This window comes from Peromyscus leucopus, chromosome 15, assembly GCF_004664715.2.
Source record: "Peromyscus leucopus breed LL Stock chromosome 15, UCI_PerLeu_2.1, whole genome shotgun sequence".
Taxonomy (NCBI): Eukaryota; Metazoa; Chordata; class Mammalia; order Rodentia; family Cricetidae; genus Peromyscus; species Peromyscus leucopus.
The window spans coordinates 9,689,351-9,710,739 of NC_051076.1; the positions used below are offsets into that span (position 1 = coordinate 9,689,351).

The 21,389-nt window shown below is 43.3% G+C and overlaps 1 protein-coding gene across 1 annotated transcript in view; it reads right to left on the reverse strand.

The window, feature by feature from the left end:
- The window catches only part of Ush2a (usherin), a 688,259-nt gene that overhangs the window by 144,438 nt on the left and 522,432 nt on the right, over positions 1 to 21,389 (reverse strand). The window contains 3 exon segments of the mRNA XM_028876752.2: positions 705 to 902; positions 7,518 to 7,722; positions 11,262 to 11,485. Coding sequence (XP_028732585.1) covers positions 705 to 902; positions 7,518 to 7,722; positions 11,262 to 11,485 — 627 coding nt within the window.

The following is a 21,389-nucleotide window of genomic DNA, read 5'->3' on the forward strand; positions in this document are numbered from 1 at the left end:
CAGTTCTCAATTTTATTACCGGGGGAAGATGGATTCCAGACAGAGTTATGTTATGTGTTTATCTCTGTTCATGATTTAGAAGATTTGCTTTCAACAATGAAACAATTTTGACTTCAACTATATTCTGCTTATTTGAAAGCAGCTCTGGTATATGTGAGGATTTGGGATTTTGAATGATTATTATTAGCATTATTATTTATTTTGGCTTAAAAAGATGAACTGGCACAAGAGGGTTCTTTCTATCAGTAAATATTTCCCACTGAATAGATAGCATGCCAGTATATATAGTACACTCCTTTCCGTATTGGAGGAATTCACAAAGTTAGGTAATTCTACATATTTTAGGAATTTGCATAGTTAGGTAATTCTATTTTTTTTTAAATTTACTCACATTTTATTTTTTTTAAATTTAGACTACATTTATTTAATTTAGTTATGGAAAATTTCTTATTTTTTCCTTTTATTTTACAATACCATTTAGTTCTACATATCAGCCCCAGATTCCCTTGTTCTTCCCCCTCCTGCCCCTCTCCCCTTCCCCCAGCCCAGCCCCCATTCCCACCTCCTCCAGGGCAAAGCCTCCCCCGAGGACTGAGATCGACCTGGTAGACTCAGTCCAGGCAGGTCCAGTCCCCTCCTCCCAGACTGAGCCTAGCGTCCCTGCATAAGCCCCAGGTAATTCTATTTTTGAAGTAGCTTAATACCATTTGACTGTTTGGGCTTCTTCCAGTTTAAGAAAATAGCATCTTCAGGGTTGCCTGTTCTGGCCCATCTAGGGGCCCCGACTCCTTGAGGCACATCTTCTTTTGTGCTGGCTCTAACAGATTGGCTGAATCCTCTCCCGAAGTTGTTCCATGCAGAAACCCTGTACTCATACATGGTACTGGGTTCAAGGTCTACATCTGCAAAGACAAAAAACAGACTCTGGGGATTTACTTTTTTTTTTAAACTATCACATTAAAAATTAAAGTTGCCGGGCGGTGGTGGCGCACGCCTTTAATCCCAGCACTCGGGAGGCAGAGCCAGGCGGATCTCTGTGAGTTCAAGGCCAGCCTGGGCTACCAAGTGAGTTCCAGGAAAGGCGCAAAGCTACACAAGAAACCCTGTCTCGAAAAACAAAAAACAAAAAACAAAAAAAACCAAAAAAACAAAACAAAACAAAAATTAAAGTCAAAATCATTTTTAAATTTAATTTTTATTTCTGTCTTTCTGTCTGTCTCTTTCTGTCTCTGTCTCTGTCTCTGTCTCTCTCTGTCTCTGTCTCTCTCTCTCTCTCTCTCTGTGTGTGTGTGTGTGTTGTGTGTGTGTGTGTGTGTCTGTGAGCGATGGTGCCTGAAGGGGTCAGATGATGGCATTGGATCCCCGGATCTGGAGTTCTAGGCAGTTGTGAGCCTCTCTCCTACATGAGTACTGGGAGCTGCATTCTGATCCTCTACAAGAGCAGTACAGACTCTTAACCTATGAGCCACGTCTCCAAACCCTGAAAATCAAGATCTCTAAACATTTAAAACAAATGTTTAACGCTCTTACCCCTTTGTGAATAAAAATCAAATCTATTCATTTTATAAATCATGAAAAAACTGAAGTGTGGAGATGGGAGTCTCACAGCACGGAACTCATCATTTCTGAAGAGAGAAGTGCTTATAAAGGAACAGCCGCGGGGCTGCAGTGACGCCTCAGAGGGAAAGTGCTTGCTGTGTGGGCATAGGGACCTGGACTCCACGCCAGATGCATGGGAGAGGCTGGGCTCAGCAGTGTTACAATCCCACACTCGGGGTGGGGCGGGGCAAGGCAGAGCCCAGAGCCCCCAGGCAGTGAGAGAACTTACCTCAAAAATAAGATAGGATAACAGACGAAGATAAACAACATGGTCCTCTGGCTTACAGATGTATGGATGGATGCATTTACACCCCCCACCCCCCACCCCCGCCGCGCGCGCACACACACACACGCACACATCACATGCACTCATGCACACACAGTTATATACAAAAGAAGTGATTGAAAAGAAGACTAATATAAGGTTAAACTGAGTGTCTCAAAAGTTCGTATACCCTTTATTTCTAGATGAGGCAGGATTGCCAATGCTATTTTATAGTTTTGTCACTATAAATCTTACCAATTATTACTTTGTTAATATTACTTTGTTAAAATATCACATAAGTTATATTTTCATGAGACACAGACTCGAAACTTAGCTTCTGGTGGTGCCACGTTAGTGAATAAAAACAATACCCCTGCAGTATCCACTTCTACCAAACCCAGAACCCAAAGCCAAACACCAACCCACCAACTAATCTCATTAGAACAATGAAACCCAACCTGCTGAGTGTTTGGTTGGCTTTCATTAGTCACTGTGTGTCAAAATCTTAGTTCCATAAGTTCAATAACCCCCAAAGCATCGATTTTATGCATTTACAAAAAGAAACCCCAAAAACCAAAACCAAAAAGAAAACCCTGAAAGTTTAATGATTTCAATTTATTTTGTGCTTAATTTACTCCTGTAAACTTGGAGCCTTTTTCTTTTCACATTTGGTTTCTGAGTGACTCTTTGTCAGTGAGGACCCGGAAAGGAGCTGCTCCTGGACATGTGTGCTCCCTCCACTGGAGTTTGTGTTAATTTGGTCCATTCTCTTAGGGACTTGAGCCACATTCTCTCTCTCTAAACTTTTTATTGACTCTTTGCGGGTTCCACATCATGGATTCCAATCCTGCTCTTCTCCCTGGCCCGTCACTTCTGCCCTCTGCCCTTGCAACCTTTCTCACAAAACAGCATTTAAAACTAAAACAAACAAAAAACCAAAACAACAAAAAGAAAACAAATTTAAAAAAAAAAAAAATCTTGGCATGGAGGCTGTAGTGTGGCCCATTGAGTCCATATATCTTCACTTGTAAGTATTCGCTGCAATGAGCTATTGGTCTGGTTCGAGGTCTCTGGTTTCTTTTTTCTTTTTTCTTCTTTTGGTTTTTTTTTTTTCAAGATAGAATTTCTCTGTGTAGTTTTGGTGCCTGTCCTGGATCTTGCTCTATAGACCAGGCTGGCCTTGAACTCACAGAGATCCACCTGGCTCTGCCTCCCAGTTGCTGGGATTAAAGGTGTGCGCCACCACCGCCCGGTGAGGTCTCTGGCTTCTGCTGCACCGTAGACACTGGGCTCTCACTGGGACTCCTCTTGGATATCCTTATGCTGCCCTGTGTCATGGAGATCCGGCAGCTTTGCATTTGCAGGTCCGGCCCCTTCACATGCTCCAGCAGTTCTTAGATGAGGTGGGTGTTGGGGTGGGCTAGCTCATAGTCCTGGTTCTGGGCCCGGATGGTAGCTGGGTTGGTCAGTTTGCCAGCTTTCCCTCATTGGCACCACCCAGGCGAGCTCGCCAGCACTGACCCAGCTAGCTCACCCGGTGTAGCAGACAGCAAGCAGCCGGGCCAGTTCTCCGGCTCTCACACCCTCGGGTCAGCTCACCTGTGCTACACTCACAGCACCAGGGCCAGCTCCGCTGTTTTGCTCAGGTGAGGTGCAGGACCCACTCTCCAGATTTCTGCACTTGGTGAGGGGCAGGTCCAGCTCTTTGGTTCTCATGCCCCTGAGGTCATCTCTCCTGCCTGTTTCTTGTGGCAAGGAGTCAGTTGGGAGGGCATATTTCTTGCCATCCCATGGCATATGAGGGAGGAGGTAGGGGTAGCTTTCCTGTTCTCACACCCACAGGCCTGGCTCCCCTGCTCCCCTGCCAACAGATCAGCTCTAGTGCACTGCCCAGGTGAGGTGCTGTGCCCCATCTCCCACCTGCTGCAGCTGGTGAGGGGCAGGACCATTTCTTCTCATCTCGTGGCTCTGGAGCCAGCTCGCTCTCTGCCACAGGTGGCAAGGGGCAAGGGGAGGGGGCATTTTTTCTTCACCCATGACACCCCATGAGCCACATTTTCTTTATCTGCATCTCCAACAGCAAACTCTCCACCCTGACTACTTTATAGAATCCACGGGAAAATGAGATGCAGCTAGTTATGTGGCAGAACTTCAGAGAGTGTAAATTTTCCCTACAGATAATTTGTGCTGAAGTTTGGACCTGGATATCCCCAAAGCCCATGTGCTGAAGGCTTATTCCTCCAGCCTTGCTGCCACTGGGAGGTGGTGAGACCTTTGGGGGAAGGACTTGGCGGAAGAAATGACATCATTGGCTTCGTGTCCTTGAAGGGTATGTGTACACCTCAGCAGCTTCCCATACGTTTGCTTCCTGGTGGTCAGTAGGGTAGCAGAGTCCATCATGGTACTCTCCCAGCCAAACTGTACAGTCTTAGCACAGACTCTAAGATAATTATGCCACTGACTGTGGACTATGCCCTTCTAAACTAGGAGCCTGCACAAGGCTCTCCCTGCCTGGGAGCTGATTATTCTCAGGTGTTTGTTGTAGTAACAGGAACCCTAAAACACAGATCTTCTGTCTCCATTTTCCCTGGTAAGAGGGTATGTGCCTCTTGTTGCCTATGGCTGCTACTGGCACATTCTCACTTCTTCCTTCCTGATTTCCCTTCCTCCTGCTTACAACATCTCCTGCTTTTTGTCATAGCTTGGCTGGTATGGTCACTTCATTTCCATATGACTGACTGATTGAAGAAAAATGGAAGACTATTTTTTTTTGCAGGGTGGGAACAGGGTCTCATTATGTTGCCCAGCCTGGTCTGGAACCTGCTTGATAGTCCAGGTTGGCATCAAGCTTATAATCCTCCTGCCTCAGCTTCGAGGGTGCTGAGATTACATGCATTTACCACCACACCTGGCCTGCATCACTTTTAGGAGGGGACAATCTCCTGTCACTCTTTGCTGTTCTTACCTTTCATGGAAGGGTGTGACAAGAATGTTGCGAGGAGGCAGTTGTATGAGAAACACGATGAGCAGCTGTACTGAGATACTGTTTTCCAGCAAGATGGCTTTTCTTTTGCTCCTGGGCTTTGCAATATTCTCAGCCTCACTGTCCTTCCCTGAAACTCATAGACCCCAACTTGTTCTTTCCTTCTCAGCTCAGTCACAAAGTCTTTCCCAGCCTTTCTGGTCTGGACCGGGTGTCCTTACAAGACTCTTCAAAAGCATCTGAGGTCACAAAGTTTACTTTGTGTTGACACGGATGCTCTTTGTCACACCACCCGGCCCCCAAACACCCAAGCAAGTTCTTCACTTAGGCTTCAGGTCCTAGATGGTAATTCTTGCTTGTCTATAGCTGCTGGTGCTGGTATAATGACTGCCTATTAGTAGGAATTATATAAATATACTCATTACATATATTATATAAACATATGTAATATAAATATATGTTGCTGGAGACCAATTCTAGAACTTTGTACATAATAAACAAATGCTCTACCCTTGAGACATATGCCAGGCTCTTAATACATGTACATATATACATGTAACTATATAAAACACATTTTTTTTGAGAATTTCATGCTTAAATATTCTATTTACCTCATATCCACTTCTCCCCCTTCCCTCCAACTCCTACCAAGTTCCCCAACTCTCTCCCAACTTCTTGATTTCTTCTCTAATTATAACTGTTACTCATGCACAGTTACACACACACACACACACACACACACACACACACAACACACACACACAGCGACACACACTGATCAGTCTAGGCTGCAATCAATGACTGCAAGGAGAGGGGTAGAACTCCTGACAGCTTCTCTAATCCCAAGTGAGCCCTAAGTGTGTACAGTGAACAGCAAATGGACCCATCAGTGTGTTTAACAATTTTCACAAACCAGTAAAGTCTGTGGGTAAAGCAGGATGTTCATAAACTCAAAGTCAGCTTGGGCTATGCAGCAAGTTCAAGGCCAGCCTTGGCAATTTAGTGAGACAGTTTCAAAACAAATAAATGAGAAGTGGGCTGGGGACAAAGCTCTGCGGGAGAGTCCTTGTCAAAACTGGGTAAGTTGCTGGGTAGACCCTAGTACTGCCACAAATGAGAAAGTTTGTTTCTCATGTTCAATTTATGGCATTTTGGCAGGCAAAAGCAACTGGGAGTGTAGGTTTTAAAAGCCCTTATAATGTTACAACAGTAGCACATCTCTTCATTTTGGAAGAAGGCTCCTGCAAGTGTGTTTTGAGAGCCCTTCACGATCTTGACTTGATTGCAGGTGGCAGATAAAAGCCGGGGACTGTATGGGATGAAAACCCATTCATTTAAGAAGGAGAGTCCACTGATGTGATGTTTACCTGACAGCAGGAGGCTGGAAAGCAGGGCCACTGTGCTCTGTCTTGAAGCCTTTCCTAATGTTATCTATTCAGGAGTTTTTCCTTATGAGCAGTGTGATAAATCCCAGTAAAGGCAAAAACATATGATTTTTAAGAACATTTCAACCTAGAGGGACAGATGGAGCGATTGTCCACGGCAAGTGCCATGAAGCAGAGGGCTGGTTTTTGTCAGCCAGATGCTGCAGGAACAGGAGCAGAAGGGGCTCATGGCTGACCTGGCCTTGGATTTGAGCAGGACAATGAAGGGCCACAGAAGGGGAACCAGCATTTGAGGGAGGTGGCAGGTACCCGGAAGGAAGCTCCTTACCCCCACGGAAGCTTCTAAATCTCATTCTTCAGAAGGCATCGGGTGTGGGTTGGTCTGCTTCCCACAGCAAACTCCTATGATCACACTAGATGACTGCCTTGGGGGTAAGCAGGAGCGTTGAGCTACCTCATACGGCACTGGAGTAAATTTTGATCAGCACACTTTATTTCCTCTCCTTCCCCCTTCCCTCTGTGTGCTTTCCTGTCTACCCTGGAACTTTCCATTCCTGGAATTTGACATGTTCACTGCCTGTGGTTAAGGGAGGCCAGTCATGGTTCATGCTGAATATAGCATTGCTTTGTTTATTTAACTGCAATGTATACGAATTATGTAACTAATGGACTAAAATGGACTCTCTCTGGCTCTACACACACACACACACACACACACACACACACACACACCGCGCGCGCGCGCGCGCGCGCATGGTCCACTCACTGCCCTAATTGGAAGTTACTTTAGAACTTCAAGAATAAAAAAATTGCCAATCAATGGAATATACCAGAAAGGCACACACAGTTTATTTACTTCTTGTTGTTTATTTTCTTTTGACTTAATTTAAAACAGTATATATCCCTATTGAAGGAAAGACTTAAAAAATTTAAATAACTGGTTTTGAATGCATCCAGATCATGTCACTGATTACCATGAAACAAGCTGACCTAAAAGTATGATGGAGCCGGGCGGCGGCAGCGCACGCCTTTAATCCCAGCACTCGGGGAGGCAGAGGCAGGTGGATCTCTGTGAGTTTAAGGCCAGCCTGGTCTACAGAGCTAGTCCAGGACTGGCTCCAAAGCTACAGAGAAACCCTGTCTCGATGCCCCCCCCCCAAAAAAAAAGAATGATGGAATTGATTGGCATGAGGGGGACTATCAGAGAAACGGAGTGGAGTCTGCATTCACGGCAGCCTCTCACTAGGCCTACTCAGCCGTGGGCAGAGGGTTCAGTATACCTTACCTATGAAGGAGCGTGCGTTTACATCTCCTGAATAAACTCTCTCCTCCGCTGAAGAACACAGCCTGTCCATTGCTACCCTGCCCATGGGATTGAGAGGGCCTCTCGTCACAGTGCAGATATGGGTGGTGGCATTGAAGTCACATTGCCCACAGTGTGCTGTGGCCTCCATGGATGCTGGGCAGAGAGTTGCACATGCCCTGGCTTCCTGTTGGGAATAGGGAGAAGTAGGTTTGTGAACTTCCTTGAGCCATGTGGAATGCGTTTCTGTATCACTTGAATAAATATTTTCCTCCCATGATAAACAAACGTCCTAAAACACACAGAAGAAAATGGTTTGCACCCCAGAAAGAGCAGAGACGTCCGAAGGCCATCAGTCTGGATTACATTTGACTTTTGTGTCTTCCTAGCTCTGGACTTTCAAAGCCTCAGGTGCAGGAGTACCCGAAATGGAAACCGAATTCACCAGGAAGGATTGGTCTGTGAATTAAAGGACCTCACACCTGAAGTGCCTCAAGCTCAGAGCTTACGTGACAAATATGAACCTTAGCTTCTGTGTGTGAACTTCACCATTTTCATGTGGTATTTTGGAGAAAATATAGGATGAGAATCCAAACTTCTATGCTGTAAGAAAAATTGGCACTGGGACCAGCAAGATGGCTCAGTGTTTAGAGGCCCTTGGTGCCAACTTGGAGCCCTGAGTCCAATCCCTGGGTCCCACATGGGAAGGAGAGAACCATCTCCACAGAAATGTCCTCTGACTTCTACACTGTCCCTCATTCTGCCTGGCACAAAGGTGTCCAAATTGGTCCACAATTCCAAGACACAAATACATAAATGTAACAACAATAGAAAGAAGACAAGTTAGACGCACAGTACATGGTGTTAAGAAACCTAAGCATTGCATATTGTCGTTATAACTATTTACACTGTAAATCTCTTCTCTGGGGGATCTAGATGCTTTACAGTTACTGCGGAGCACTCCAATCTGAAGAAATTAAGTGCTCAATCATTTTAAATTTTAGGAACTTCAGAGAAGGTAATACTCATACAAGACACAGATCCACATTACGTTCCTGCATATAAGTAATAAATAGGTTTTAAATGGTTTTCATATTAAAATTTGATTATTTTTCTTCTCTCTTTCATGAAAGGTTAAATTCTCTCCAAGTTCATCAAAATAACACTTCTTCATAAAAACATGGTAGAAATTTCATTTAAAAAAAAGGCAAAGTGAACACGTTTGTCAATTTAAAACCTGTCCAAATGCAAGTAAAACAATGGGTTACACACAAGAACTCAACATATGAAGTTTAAGGAAATTGGCAGGGAAGCAATCCTCAGGCATTTGAAATATTTGTCCAAGCTGGAGAGCTGCTGCCTGGAGCAGACCCGGTACCTGTGCTGGGCAGAGCCACTTTCTCCTTGAGGACCACGATCTCCAAGCCCACGTGTTAGCCGAGGCCTCTAATTGGCTCTACACAGAGTACCAAAGCAAAGGCAGCAGGAGCTGCAAACAGTGTCCCAGGACAACCCAGCCAGATGTCCCAACTTTCCCTGTCCGCTGTGAGCCTAGGACCATTGGTGAAGTACCAGGAGATGAGCTACTTGGAAAGGAGATGCCTGGCTGATACAGGATGTGATATGAAAATTTTTAAAAAGAAAACTGCCCAAAGGTAGATCTGAGCTTGCTTTCTTTCTTTCTTTCTTTCTTTCTTTCTTTCTTTCTTTCTTTCTTTCTTTCTTTCTTTCTTTCTTTCTTTCTTTCTTTCTTTCTTTCTTTCTTTCTTTCTTTCATAACTGTCCTGGAACTCACTTTGTAAACCAGGCTGGTCTCGAATTCACAGAGATCCACTGCCTCTGCCTCCTGAGTACTATGATTAAAGGTGTACACCAGCACCACCTGGCAATTGTGATCATTTTCTAATGTATACATATAGGTCAAGCTGCATACTGCTCTGTCTCTGTCTCTGTCTCTGTCTCTCTGTCTCTGTCTCTGTCTCTGTCTCTGTCTCTCTCTCTGTCTCTCTCTCTCTCTCTCTCTCTCTCACACACACACACACACACACACACACACACACGCCAGTTACATCTCAATAAGGCTGAAAAATCACATTCTGTGGAGCCATCACTTTAGCATATTCTATGGAGCTACCATTTTAGCATAGTCTGTTTAAGCAATAAAACTCCAAAATGTGTGGTTGACTTAGTGGTTAGGCAGGATTGATAAACAGCCACAATGGGAGGGGGAAAGAAACCGGAGGCATGAAAAAAAAACCTGTCTCAGGATGGCTCCATGGGAAGGGTCCTGAGACAGGATGTCAGTCGTGGTGTGCTGTTCCTGGCTGCTGGTGGCAGTGCATGCCTGAATGAGACAAGCTGAAGAAGGGACGGTCAGGACCCAGATTTAAAACGGGGAAAGGGAAAAGTAAATCTGCTAGGCGCACACTAGGAGCGCCCCCAGGACTTCCTACTGTTCCTACACAGCCGGAAGCTAGGCAAACCCTACTGCTGGCCTGAGGTAGAGTACTGGGGTCCTTGTTAGGACTCTTGACCACGTGACCCCGTGACCGACAGGTGACTACCCTGCCATGCTTCCCATGGATAGACAGACCATGACCATGCACAGCAAGTCCTTACCATGAGAGGTTAACAGGTTCAGGGCAAGCAAAATAAACCAAGAAGGGTCAAATGTGTGCTAAATAAGCAAATAATACCATTCAAAAATAAGCAAACCAACACCCTCAGAATCATAAACATGGTTATCCTTTCCCCAAACAAAAAAACCCCAAGACAAAATGGTTCTATTTCTTTTTTAACTAATAGAAATGTTGAAAGATAAATCTACAGCAACACCTCAGTGAGGTAAAAAATGACAAACTAATCAGTGGACAAGGAACAGCTAGAAGGGAAATAATGAAAGATAGATTTAAGAAAACCAGGACCAACTAAGAGGTGAGAAGTAAAGCAAGAGCAGCAATACTCTCAAATGAATAATAAAGCTGCACCCCCAGAAGGGGGGGTGGGGAACTCCAGGCTAAAACGATACCCCCACCATCATTTTAAGGTTGGGATGCAGCTCACTGATGGATCGGGTGCTTGTCTGGCATGGTCAAGCCTGTGAGCTTCTCCTCTGATGACACAAGACAAGCAGACTGACTGTGGTTCACAGCAGGTCCGCGCAGAGGCTCATTTTCATGAAGTAAGATGGTAAGAACACATATTGAGGGAGGAAACAGAGAGGCAAAGGCTGGCACTCAGCTCGCTTGCTCTGCCTGTCCCATAGCACAGCACCGCCTTCGGTCAGTGCTCCACCTCAGACATTTCCTCCGGAAAACAGCCTCACAGACACACCCAGAGGTGTGATTCCAGTTTATTCCAAATCACCCGAGGCTGACAGTTGAGGCGAGTCATCACAGTGGGCAGCTACAGCACCCCGCCGGACTGTGCTGTGCAGGGGCCAGAGAGGATGGTGCTCAGTTTGGGAGCACACACTTCCTGTCATCCACTCGTCTGAAGTGCTGGGTAAAGCTTCCCTGAGAACAGCTAATCATTAGGAATTCCTTTAGAATTCATTGCACTAGCATCAATCATGACAAACTCATTCGGTATTAATATGGATAGAATGCAAAAATGAATAATGCACACATGAGATTTTATATTCCTATTTTAGAAAAATAGTTATGAACAATGTATTTCTCTTTCCACTGTCAAAGCAGCACCTCCAAGAGGCTTTCTATCAATTACCTTCATCCCCATTCCAGTTGAAATCTCGTCAGAACAAACATATTTCAAAGGATTATATCCAACTCCATTACAGCATCGCTGGCTCTCTGGAATAAGTTCAGTGTCGCAGCATTTTACTGGCACTGGGTCATTCTTTTTAACGTGTGCTTTAGACTCGCCACTGGAAGCTGAGCAGCATATGGTATCTGACATATTCACATAATCCTGCCCACAACACAGCATTCCTGCAACAATAAAATGTTATATATGAATATCAAATAAAAAAAGGGAAGAAAACTGAGGCAGCCGTAAAGCTTGGTATAAAAACGTCAGACTCGGGCAGTTTCAGTGAAGGAGTCCTAGTAAAGGTAGCATTTCCCCACCAAGGTGATTTAGATGTGTGATGAGGGTCCTTCTTACGAAGAGCGCCAGGCACTCATTAGGAAAAGAACACACAAGAGGAACCATTCGGAAATCATTCAGCTGGGCCAGACTCTGCCCGCACTCCATTAAAAAAAAAGATTGGGTTTCTGTCAAAACTGCCTGCCCCTTTTGTGATGATAACATCATGTTGCACAAGTAGGTTAGCTAGATTAAAAGATCCTAGAGAGAAAGCTCTAGAAATTCACAAGGGAGGCTAGGTCACCCAGGCACTCTGGGATAAGAGCCAGGCAGAGTGGAAATGTAGTGACATCCAGATGAGCAGTCCTGGGTAAGAGCTGTGTACACCCCTGGCTGTCTTTGTCTAGGGTATGGTATTTGTGTCTCATGAAGTCTGAAACAGCCACAGTCATCCTTTCTCCCAGAATTAGATTGGGTATGTACAGCCAAGCCGGGATACTGCTCAGTTTGTAGAGTGCTTGCCTATGCTTGGTCTCTAGTCAGTACTGCATAAACCAGATGGCATCACACTCCCGTGATGCCAACATTAGGGAGGTGGAGGCAGAAAATAAAAACCAAGTTATTTTCAGTGATATGCTGAGTGGAAGGCCATCTTGGGATTCTGCAGTGCCTAAGATGATAACAACAGAAACAACTAGTCAAGGGTCTTCATCTCTAATAATTCAGCTACATCTCTAATAATTCACACCAGAAGGGGAGATAATGAGTAACACAGTGACCACAACAGTGACCACAACTGGCCAAGATGCAGAGATGCAGAGGCCATGGCATGCTCAGTCCTAGATGGAAAGCACACCACATGCCCTCCTCCCAAGGTTCTGGACCACTGTGGAATGATGGCTAGAAAGAGTGGAGGAGGCTGTGGATGACTCCAAGGAAACACTGCCTTCTAAACACAGCCGGACAGTCAATCACAGTGGTTATTGGTTAGGACATCATACACAATCTTGGTGCAAGTCAAAGTCATCCCAAATGCCAGCACTGAGTGGGGAGTTGGCAGGAAGTCTCTCCACTACTGGGGAGCTAAAGGCAATTGCTAGCTGCTGGCGAAGGGAGAGTCACTTTTTTTCTAAGTGTGTGGTCCCCAGTAAGATGATCATTCTCTAGTGGGAGGCCAGACATTTAAGAATATATTTAAGAAAAACAAATTGGCTTTGATGGGTTTAAAAAAGGTAAAAAACAAGGATTCAAAATAATTGGGTGGGTAGGGGAGATCTGGAAGAAGTCGGGGAGGTGGGTGACTATGATCAGAACCCATTGTACAAAATTCTAATAAGCTAAGTAAAGTACGCCACAAACCACACATGCACACCCAGAAAAATGAGCATGGCAGCCAGCCACTATTTTCTGAGTCTCATGCAGCTCTGGATCTATCAGATGACATGGTTGTAAGGCTGGAAACAGCAATTCAAGGGAGGATCACCAATTCACACATCTGAAGAGACCGATATACCTGAAGGGTCAACAGACTTTTCTCCCACTGACCAAATGCCCATTGTTTATTGCCATAGAAGAAATCTAGCATAAATTTAGACATAAAAGCACTAGTTAAATAAACAATTCTCTGGAGTCAGGTTATGCTAGAAATCAAGGTGTCTAGATGGCATGTCGCCATGCTGGCTTATTAGAATTTGCATCTGGCCGTAAAGCACTACAACCCGATGAATGATTCATTTTAATTAGAGTTCTGTTTGTTTATTATTAGTCCTGACTGATAATGCAAAGAACTTCAAATTTCAAGTGTTCCAGGGTCCTGAATTGTTTAATCTGGTCCTGTACAAACATCCATATTAGGAACAGCACTCCTAATAATAGACCAAAGAATTTTCAAAGCTTCAAAAAAAAAAAATCATTCAGAAGATCTCAGTGTGGCAGATCTCTTAAAGAAAGACACTACTCAGTCAGGGCTCCGAAAAACCTTCACACTACTGTTTATAATTCAAAAAGATTTCTCAATATTTAAAAATTGTATATATGACTAATAATAGATACTAGTCACTACACAGTTTTGATGTATCATGCTAACCTAAATGTGACAACTCTTCAAAGTAATTGAAAGTAAACTATGATAATAATAATTTTTATTTTCATTCCCAGGGCATGTTCTCTATAATAAGATATGCACAGCAGGGTTCTCATTGTAGACTAAGTCTTAATTATGTGGATAAAGACAGGTATATTCATGCAAAATGCCAATGCCTACTTATAAAGGTGTGCTCTCATTCACACAAAAACAAAAGTGAATGCCAGGGGCTTAAGTTTGGGATTGTTTGGACACTATTCTTCTGCTGCCTTCAGATCATATATTTAAATACAACCCTGGTTTCTCAACTGCCACTTTCTTCCTCTTGTAATTTTCTTAAAACTACTCGTGTTTCCATTTTAAAGAGCAATCAAAATCTGAAAGCTGGCCTTTTAGGGAGGAGAGTGCAATCTCCCCCTCCACTCTCAAATTCCTGCGTGGCTTCAGCATGCTTTAAGTATGAAATCAGAATGCAGACATTGACCTAATTCGAAACCCTAATCAGTCATCGGATCGCTCTGAGGGACTTTTGACAGGTCAACTAAAATTTTGATAATGAACTGTTTTTATACGAGGGGAGGAAAAAAAAAAACGGATGCTTTCTTTGACAAAGGGCTTCATCTTGGCTTTTCTGAATTGAAAATTTTCAGGCAAGATTTCACTCACATAACAAGAAGTGACTTCCTTTCTAGTTTCCTCGGTAAACCATTGCTTCTTTAATTATTATCAACCTTGTTCCAGTGTGATAAATTGCTAATTACTTAATACTCTAATCAGCGTTCATTCTTTGCACAGATAAACCATGACAGTGCCATTAATTTAAATAGTAATTTCACTTAATGGCCAGAACGGCACACCAGATTTTTATGCAGCATTTTCTGAAGTCTGCATCCATCACTGTGATATTCTGACATAAAGATGTCTGACGTGCACTAACTCACTTAGGGAGAGCAGATGTTGCAAAGCGGGGTTTGGTAGTAATACCCATGGTGCATCACTTCAGCATGAATGAGCTGCAAATCCAGAGACAGACCAGCTTCCGAAAGGCATGGCAACAACCTTTGACCCCTGCCTAATTTATCACACACAGCACTTGACTTTTGAACTTTGACACACAGAAGTCACAATCTTAAATATGCCCAAAGAAAAACAAAATAAGTCATGTATTATTGATGGCTTGGTCTGTTCTTCCACAGGCTCTTCATTACATTTGTATGAATGTGGAGAGTGTCTTTGAACGAGACACAGATATTACCAAGGTGTACATGAGTAGAGGTTTGTATTTCAGATCCACAGTCTTGTGTACACAGTCTTTCACATCGTGTGTATAGTCAGTGATGACTTCTATTGCAGACAGTGGAGAAATGAATTAGAAGAAGCTTGAAATCTTATTATCAAGTATGGCACCAGCATTTATTTAATGCCCAGGACTAGTGAGGGAATATTTATCAACACATCTGACTGATAATTTATAAGTGGTTTAAGTCTATAAAATGTGCTATACATTTTCCAGAGAAGACTAACAAATAAACACCTTACTTCTGAGATACAAACAGTAATGTTGTAAAAATCAGTCCTGGGTAAGAAAACTCATATTGAACTCTGGTTCTGACTAGGGACCTTCATACTTTGGGACAAAGGGTTCTGTATTTCAGGCATAGAAGAGAGAAGAAACGGATTACAATTAACCCTTCGAACAAACTTAGAAAATTAGGGGCAGAGCACTTTAAAAAAAAAAAAATCTTGCTTGTGATGACCAGTAGATGGCACTATGGCCACCATCACAACACTGAGGAAGACAGTCAAGACTGCTCCCCAAAGCACTGCCATACATTTTAGAACATGTATCTACTATATTCTCCAAAAGACCATCAGGGTTGTGTGGAGACAGTCTAGGAGCAATCTCTTCCGGTCAGCTCTTGGACCACGGACTCCTGTCGCTATCCTGCCCCTCCTTAAAAAAAACAAACTTGAAAATTCCATCTTAGGAAAAATGTGCATTTTTCTGGAGGTCCTCATTAATTTTTCTCAATGTATAATCTAGGGCATGTAAACCCAGAATTCTGCTTTGAAACAGGTTCAGGAGAGTTTCCTATCAAAGACTATGTGGACCTGATTTATAATACATACATACGTGTATACACACATATATATATACATATACATACATACATATATATATATATATACACACACACACATATATATATATTCTAAAGGCAGGGAATGATCTTGGTCATGGCTAACAGAAAATCTCCATCCTCTCTGAATGATAGAGAAGGTTTTAATTTTGTCTTTTAATATTAAGTGATGCATCAAGCCCAAGCCAAGATTAACAGCGTACATGATAAAACCATATACGCAAAACACTGAGGGGAAAACTGTGTAATAAAGAGATTTAAACTATACTTGGAGAAAGTGGTTAAGAATACATATCCGCGGGAATGACTTTCATCCCAAGACACCTGTATAACACTCCCACACAACTCATCTGCCCAGAGAGAGCACTAAAAAACATAAACGCTACCCTAGTACTTCTGCTCCTGCGGCATCTGTTAATTCACTCCATTTATAAAATACATATTGACAAAGACAACTGAACTGGGACCAGGGAGATTTGATTTGGTGTGAGAAAGTCAATTCAATGTGATTTTGTTAAAGGGCTCCTGCAGGCAAATAAAAGAGTTTAAGTAATAAAGCACATAAGGAGATGTTTTACGAGCCAGGCCGGTGTCGCGGCATGCTCACGATGCCAGGCGGTGAGGAAGGCCAGGCTTTGGAACTGCCTCCTCCAGCGGGTCTGGAGAGTGGCTAGGGTAGAGAGGAACAGGTCTGCGAGCGCTCATAATTGTCTGGGGAGACCTGAACGAGAGTTAGCCAAGGAGGAGAGAGGGCTCAGAACCTGGCTGTTTTCAGTGTGTCTCAAGGTCAAAGTAATAAAGGGATTTTCTCCTTTGTTTTACAAGTACTGAGCCTCTGCCTCCCCCACTGTGGCTACCTTAATGGAGGCAGAGACAGCATTGCAAAACCATGCCAGTCTTGCTTCATGGGACGCGAGGAACGTCACAGTTCAAGAAAGGCTTCAGTGGGTGCTGCTGATAGGACTCAAGAGTACTCAGCAGTTAAGGTACTGTTCTCGCAGAGGCCTCAAGTTCAGTTCTCTGCGATCATACCAGATGGTTCACAACCACCTCTAGGGCATCTGATGCCCTCAAATGGTCTCCACAGGCACCTGCAAGCATCTGCACATGTCCCTCACACACATACACATAATTTAAAATAATAAAAATAATTTCTTTTGGAAAAAAAAAAACATTTGAGTGGTTAGCTATCACCATCATAACTGATGCAGAAGACGTCATTCTGAAACTTGGGTCTATGGGTGGACTTCAAGGGTGTAAAGATGACAGGCAATGTGCACGCTTGCTTGCGTGCATGCATGCGTGCGTGCGTGCGTGTGTGTGTGTGTGTGTGTGTGTGTGTGTGTGTGTGCGCGCGCGTGCATGTGTGTGTGTTTTCAGTGCACTTTAACTGAAAAGGAGAAGCTATAACTTGGAAAGAATTCTCCAGAAGTTTAAGAATCCATTCTCCAGGGCCTTTCCCCTGCTTTCTCTCTGGCAAGGGTGCTCTGCCGTATCTTTTCTTCTTTGTGTTTTTCTGCCACCGGTATTTAATTAGTCCTTGTAAATCAGAGTTCTGACAATCACATCCACTCTCCCTGGAGCACTAACTGAATCCTGGGCTGCCTCAAGCCTGTCTCCCTCTGTTTCATTGCGTAGGTGATGTACCGCCCATAGGCCAAAGTGGCACCATGGGCCTCAACTCCCACTGGCTGCTTCTCTCGGGACTTTACTCGGGGTTTAGGATTCCACACTTAGCTTTCTCTGTCCACTTAGTGAGGTGATCACTTGGTTTTAAAACTATGCATGCATTAGAGTACTGGAGAAGAGAGAGTGGATGTGGGGTTTGGAGAGGAGAATGGCCAAGGTCTATTGCATGCATGGATGAGAACGCCCTAATGAAATTCATTAGCTTTCACAATTAAGACACACTAGCAGAAACTGAAATGCCGAAGAACAAGGAGAGTATGTCACAGACTAACAGACACATTTAAATCTCTTGGACAAGCCAGAAGTAATACAGATTTGGGGGAGAAAATGAAATCCTAATCATTTTTACACTCAAAGGGCAATTTCTTGAATACAGACTCAATACATTCTTGTTTGCTGAATGAAAGGATGTGGCAGGAGACTAATTAAGAAAAGGGAAAAACTACCTGGCTGATTAGTGCCACACACTTGCAATCCCAGCACTTGGATGGTTGAGGCAGAAGATCAGGAGTTCAAGGTCATCCTGCTCCACAGTAGGAGATCCTGTGATAAAGAAAACAAACCAAAACCCAAACAAAAACACCTTTGCTTTTGTGGCTTAAAGCAATGGGTGTGGTCTACCCTAGAATCAAATCCACTTAAAACAACAACTCATAATATGTAAAGACACATTTCTGAGGCATAAATATCTTTTCTAAAACCCAAAGCCAAATCAGTAAAAAGAATAGCATGGCATTATCTTCCTTCCTTCCTTCCTTCCTTCCTTCCTTCCTTCCTTCCTTCCTTCCTTCCTTCCTTCCTTCCTTCCTTCCTTCCTGTCTTTCTTTTTCTTTCTTTCTTTCTTTCTTTCTTTCTTTCTTTCTTTCTTTCTTTCTTTCTTTCTTTCTTTCTTTCTTTCTTTCTTTCTCTCTCTCTCTCTCTCTCTCTCTCTCTCTCTCTCTCTCTCTCTCTCTCTCTCTCTCTCTCTTCTTTCCATTTCAGGGCTAAGGACCGAACCGATCCACCACTGAGCTAAAACCCCAACCCCTATCTTTCATCTTTGTAAGCCAGTTTAAGGGCTGGTGTTATTGACAGCAACTGAATTGTCCTACCCGCTTTTCTCTGTTGCAATAGCACATGCCATATAGTGCCTGGAAAACGCCACTAGACACCCAGAAAGGACTGGGACTGCTTAGATGGCTCAGTGGCTTGTGGTGCTTGTATCCTAGTCGATGCTGGGGACCTACATGGTGTAAGAAGAGAATGAACTCCCATAAGCTGTCCTCTGATCGCCACCGGTGAGCTATGGCATGCGTCCCCATGCCCCTCCACATACAGATCAATAAACAAGTAAATGTAATAAAACTTTAATGCATAGATTAATTTAGTATTATTATGAAAACAGTTTTGCTCTGACAGACAACCTACAGAGAGAGCTTCAGTTACTCTCATAAAAAAAAAAAGACTATGGCTGGAATAGCCACAGATGCTAAAATTTAGGGAGATACAGAGGATAAAAAAAAATTCATACACAACTAAAATGAGGTGTGGTGAAGGAAAAATTTAAAGGAAAAAAATATGAAATGAAAATGGATAAGATTAAAAAAAAAAACAGTGGCAGAAGAGACGTCTCGGCTGGTAAAGTGTTTGCTTTGTAAGTACAAGTCCTGAGTTCGATTCCCAGAAGCCATGTAAAAATGTTGAGCATTGTAGCACATGCCTGTAGTCCCAGCACCAAAAAAGAAGGGGCAGGCAGGTCCCTGAGGATCATTAGCCATCAATCTAGCCTGTACAGAAAGTTCCATGACAGTAAGAGGCCCTGTTTCAGGGGAAAAAGTTGGACTGCATCTCAGGAATGACCTCTATGATTGTCTTCTGGCCTCCACACGTATGTATTTGTGCACAACCACCCCACACAGGAGGATATGCACACATACACACACATGCAAAACATGAAAGTCTCTATTTAATTAAAAATATTCTGATATCAAATGGGGAATTGAAATAAATTCAGATCATTCCTGAAGTAGTTATACTGAAATGAAACTTTATTGGGACTCAGACACATGTGCCTACAGTATAACATAAGGCTTGCTGGTTTGCAGATGGGCTGATGTCATCAAAGAAAACAGGACCCAAGTGTAAAAAAATTAGAGTTTAGACCAGTGGTTCTCAACCTGTGGGTCACAACCCCCTTGGGGGGGGGTCACACATCAGAGATCCTGCATGTTAGATATTTATATCATGACTTATTACAGTTATGAAGAAGCGATGAAATGATTTTATGGTTGGGGGTCACCACAACATGAGGAACTGTATTAAAGAGTCACAGCATTAGGAAGGTTGAGGACACTGGTTTAGATGGACACTACCCATGGAATATAATTGATGTGGTTGGTTCCACAAATATGAAGGTGAGTCACCACAGAGCACCTTCAGAGAAGAAAATCTGAAATACTCTGGGATCCCAAGGCGATCCTTGGTACAGATTTCCCTACATCTGACAATCATCCTATCTATGTAGCATTCGAATAATGAGCTGAAGTAATTAAAACCACGCTTCTAAACTACAAGTGACTTTAAAAGGAAATTATGATTAGACCACGTGAGAGGGAAAAACTGAACTGTAATAAAAATGAAGTGCCAGGGTCAGCTGGATGGGCACTCAAGGGTGTATGCCAATCAAGGCGAAGGATGCCAGGAATGACAGGATATACACATCTAAATAAGTTATGGTGGAGACTGGAGATGACCGAGTGGGTAAGAGCGCTTGTTGTGCAAGCAGAAGGACCTGAGTTCGAATCCCTGGAGCCCAGGTAAAAGTTTGTGGGTGCACACATACCTGCAACCCTGGCACTGCGGATGGCTGGGGCTGGCCGCCAGCACAGTTCCAAGTTCAGTGACAGAGCCTGTCTCGAGGTCATAAGGCAGAGTGACAGAGCAGGGCAGGGATGCCCTCATCAGGTCTCTGCATGAGTACACATGGGTGTAACACACACACACACACACACACACACACACACACACACACACACCACATTAGATTATACAAGAGGGGTTTCCTGGACTTCTTTTAGATTTATAATTTTCTTATTACAAATAAATATACATTTTAAACATCAAAGCTTAAATATCAGTTTTGTTTCTTTCCTTGCCCTCCCCTTGCAGTTCAGATCACCCAAACTCAATGCTTGATCACCTATACAATCTCCAGTAGGCCTCACATGCTCAGGTTTCAATTTCCCCAGTAACTCTATTATTGTTGTTATTTTGGGGTGCTGAGAATCAAACTAGGGCCTCACAGACACTAGTAAGTACTTTGGCACCTTTCCTAACCTGTACGATAGGAATATAAAAATATCATCTGTTTGTCCGGTAGTTGTAAAGATTAATTTTGGCAGTCATGTGCACAGCAACAGACACTACTGCTTGGCAATATGGACTCATCCAGGAGCAATGCTTGCTATTAATATTAGTGCTAGTTGCCTAGGAATAAATGAGAACAAAAAAGTAAAAGATTAATATTTCAATATCGGTTATTATTTTGTCTACTGTTAGTACTTATTAGAAAATATTCTTTCATCCAGAAACAAGACATTTATACGGGAGTTTATTTAGATTTAGTGTATTTTTTTGGTAACATCTAAAAAGTTTTTTAAGATGTATTTTCCAAAAAATTGTGCGTATGTGTGTGTGGACATTTGCCTGTGGCTGCAGTGCCCATGGAGGTCAGAAGAGGGCATCTGACCACCTGGGCCTAGAGTTAGAGGTGGTTGTGAGTGCCACAACAGGAGTGTGAGGAACTGAACTTGGGATCTCTGTAGGAGCAGCAAGTGCTCTTAACCACTGAGCCATTTTTCCAGCCCCCTCAAAAGAAATTTGATGTGTCTTTATGAAGTAGACTAGATACACTTA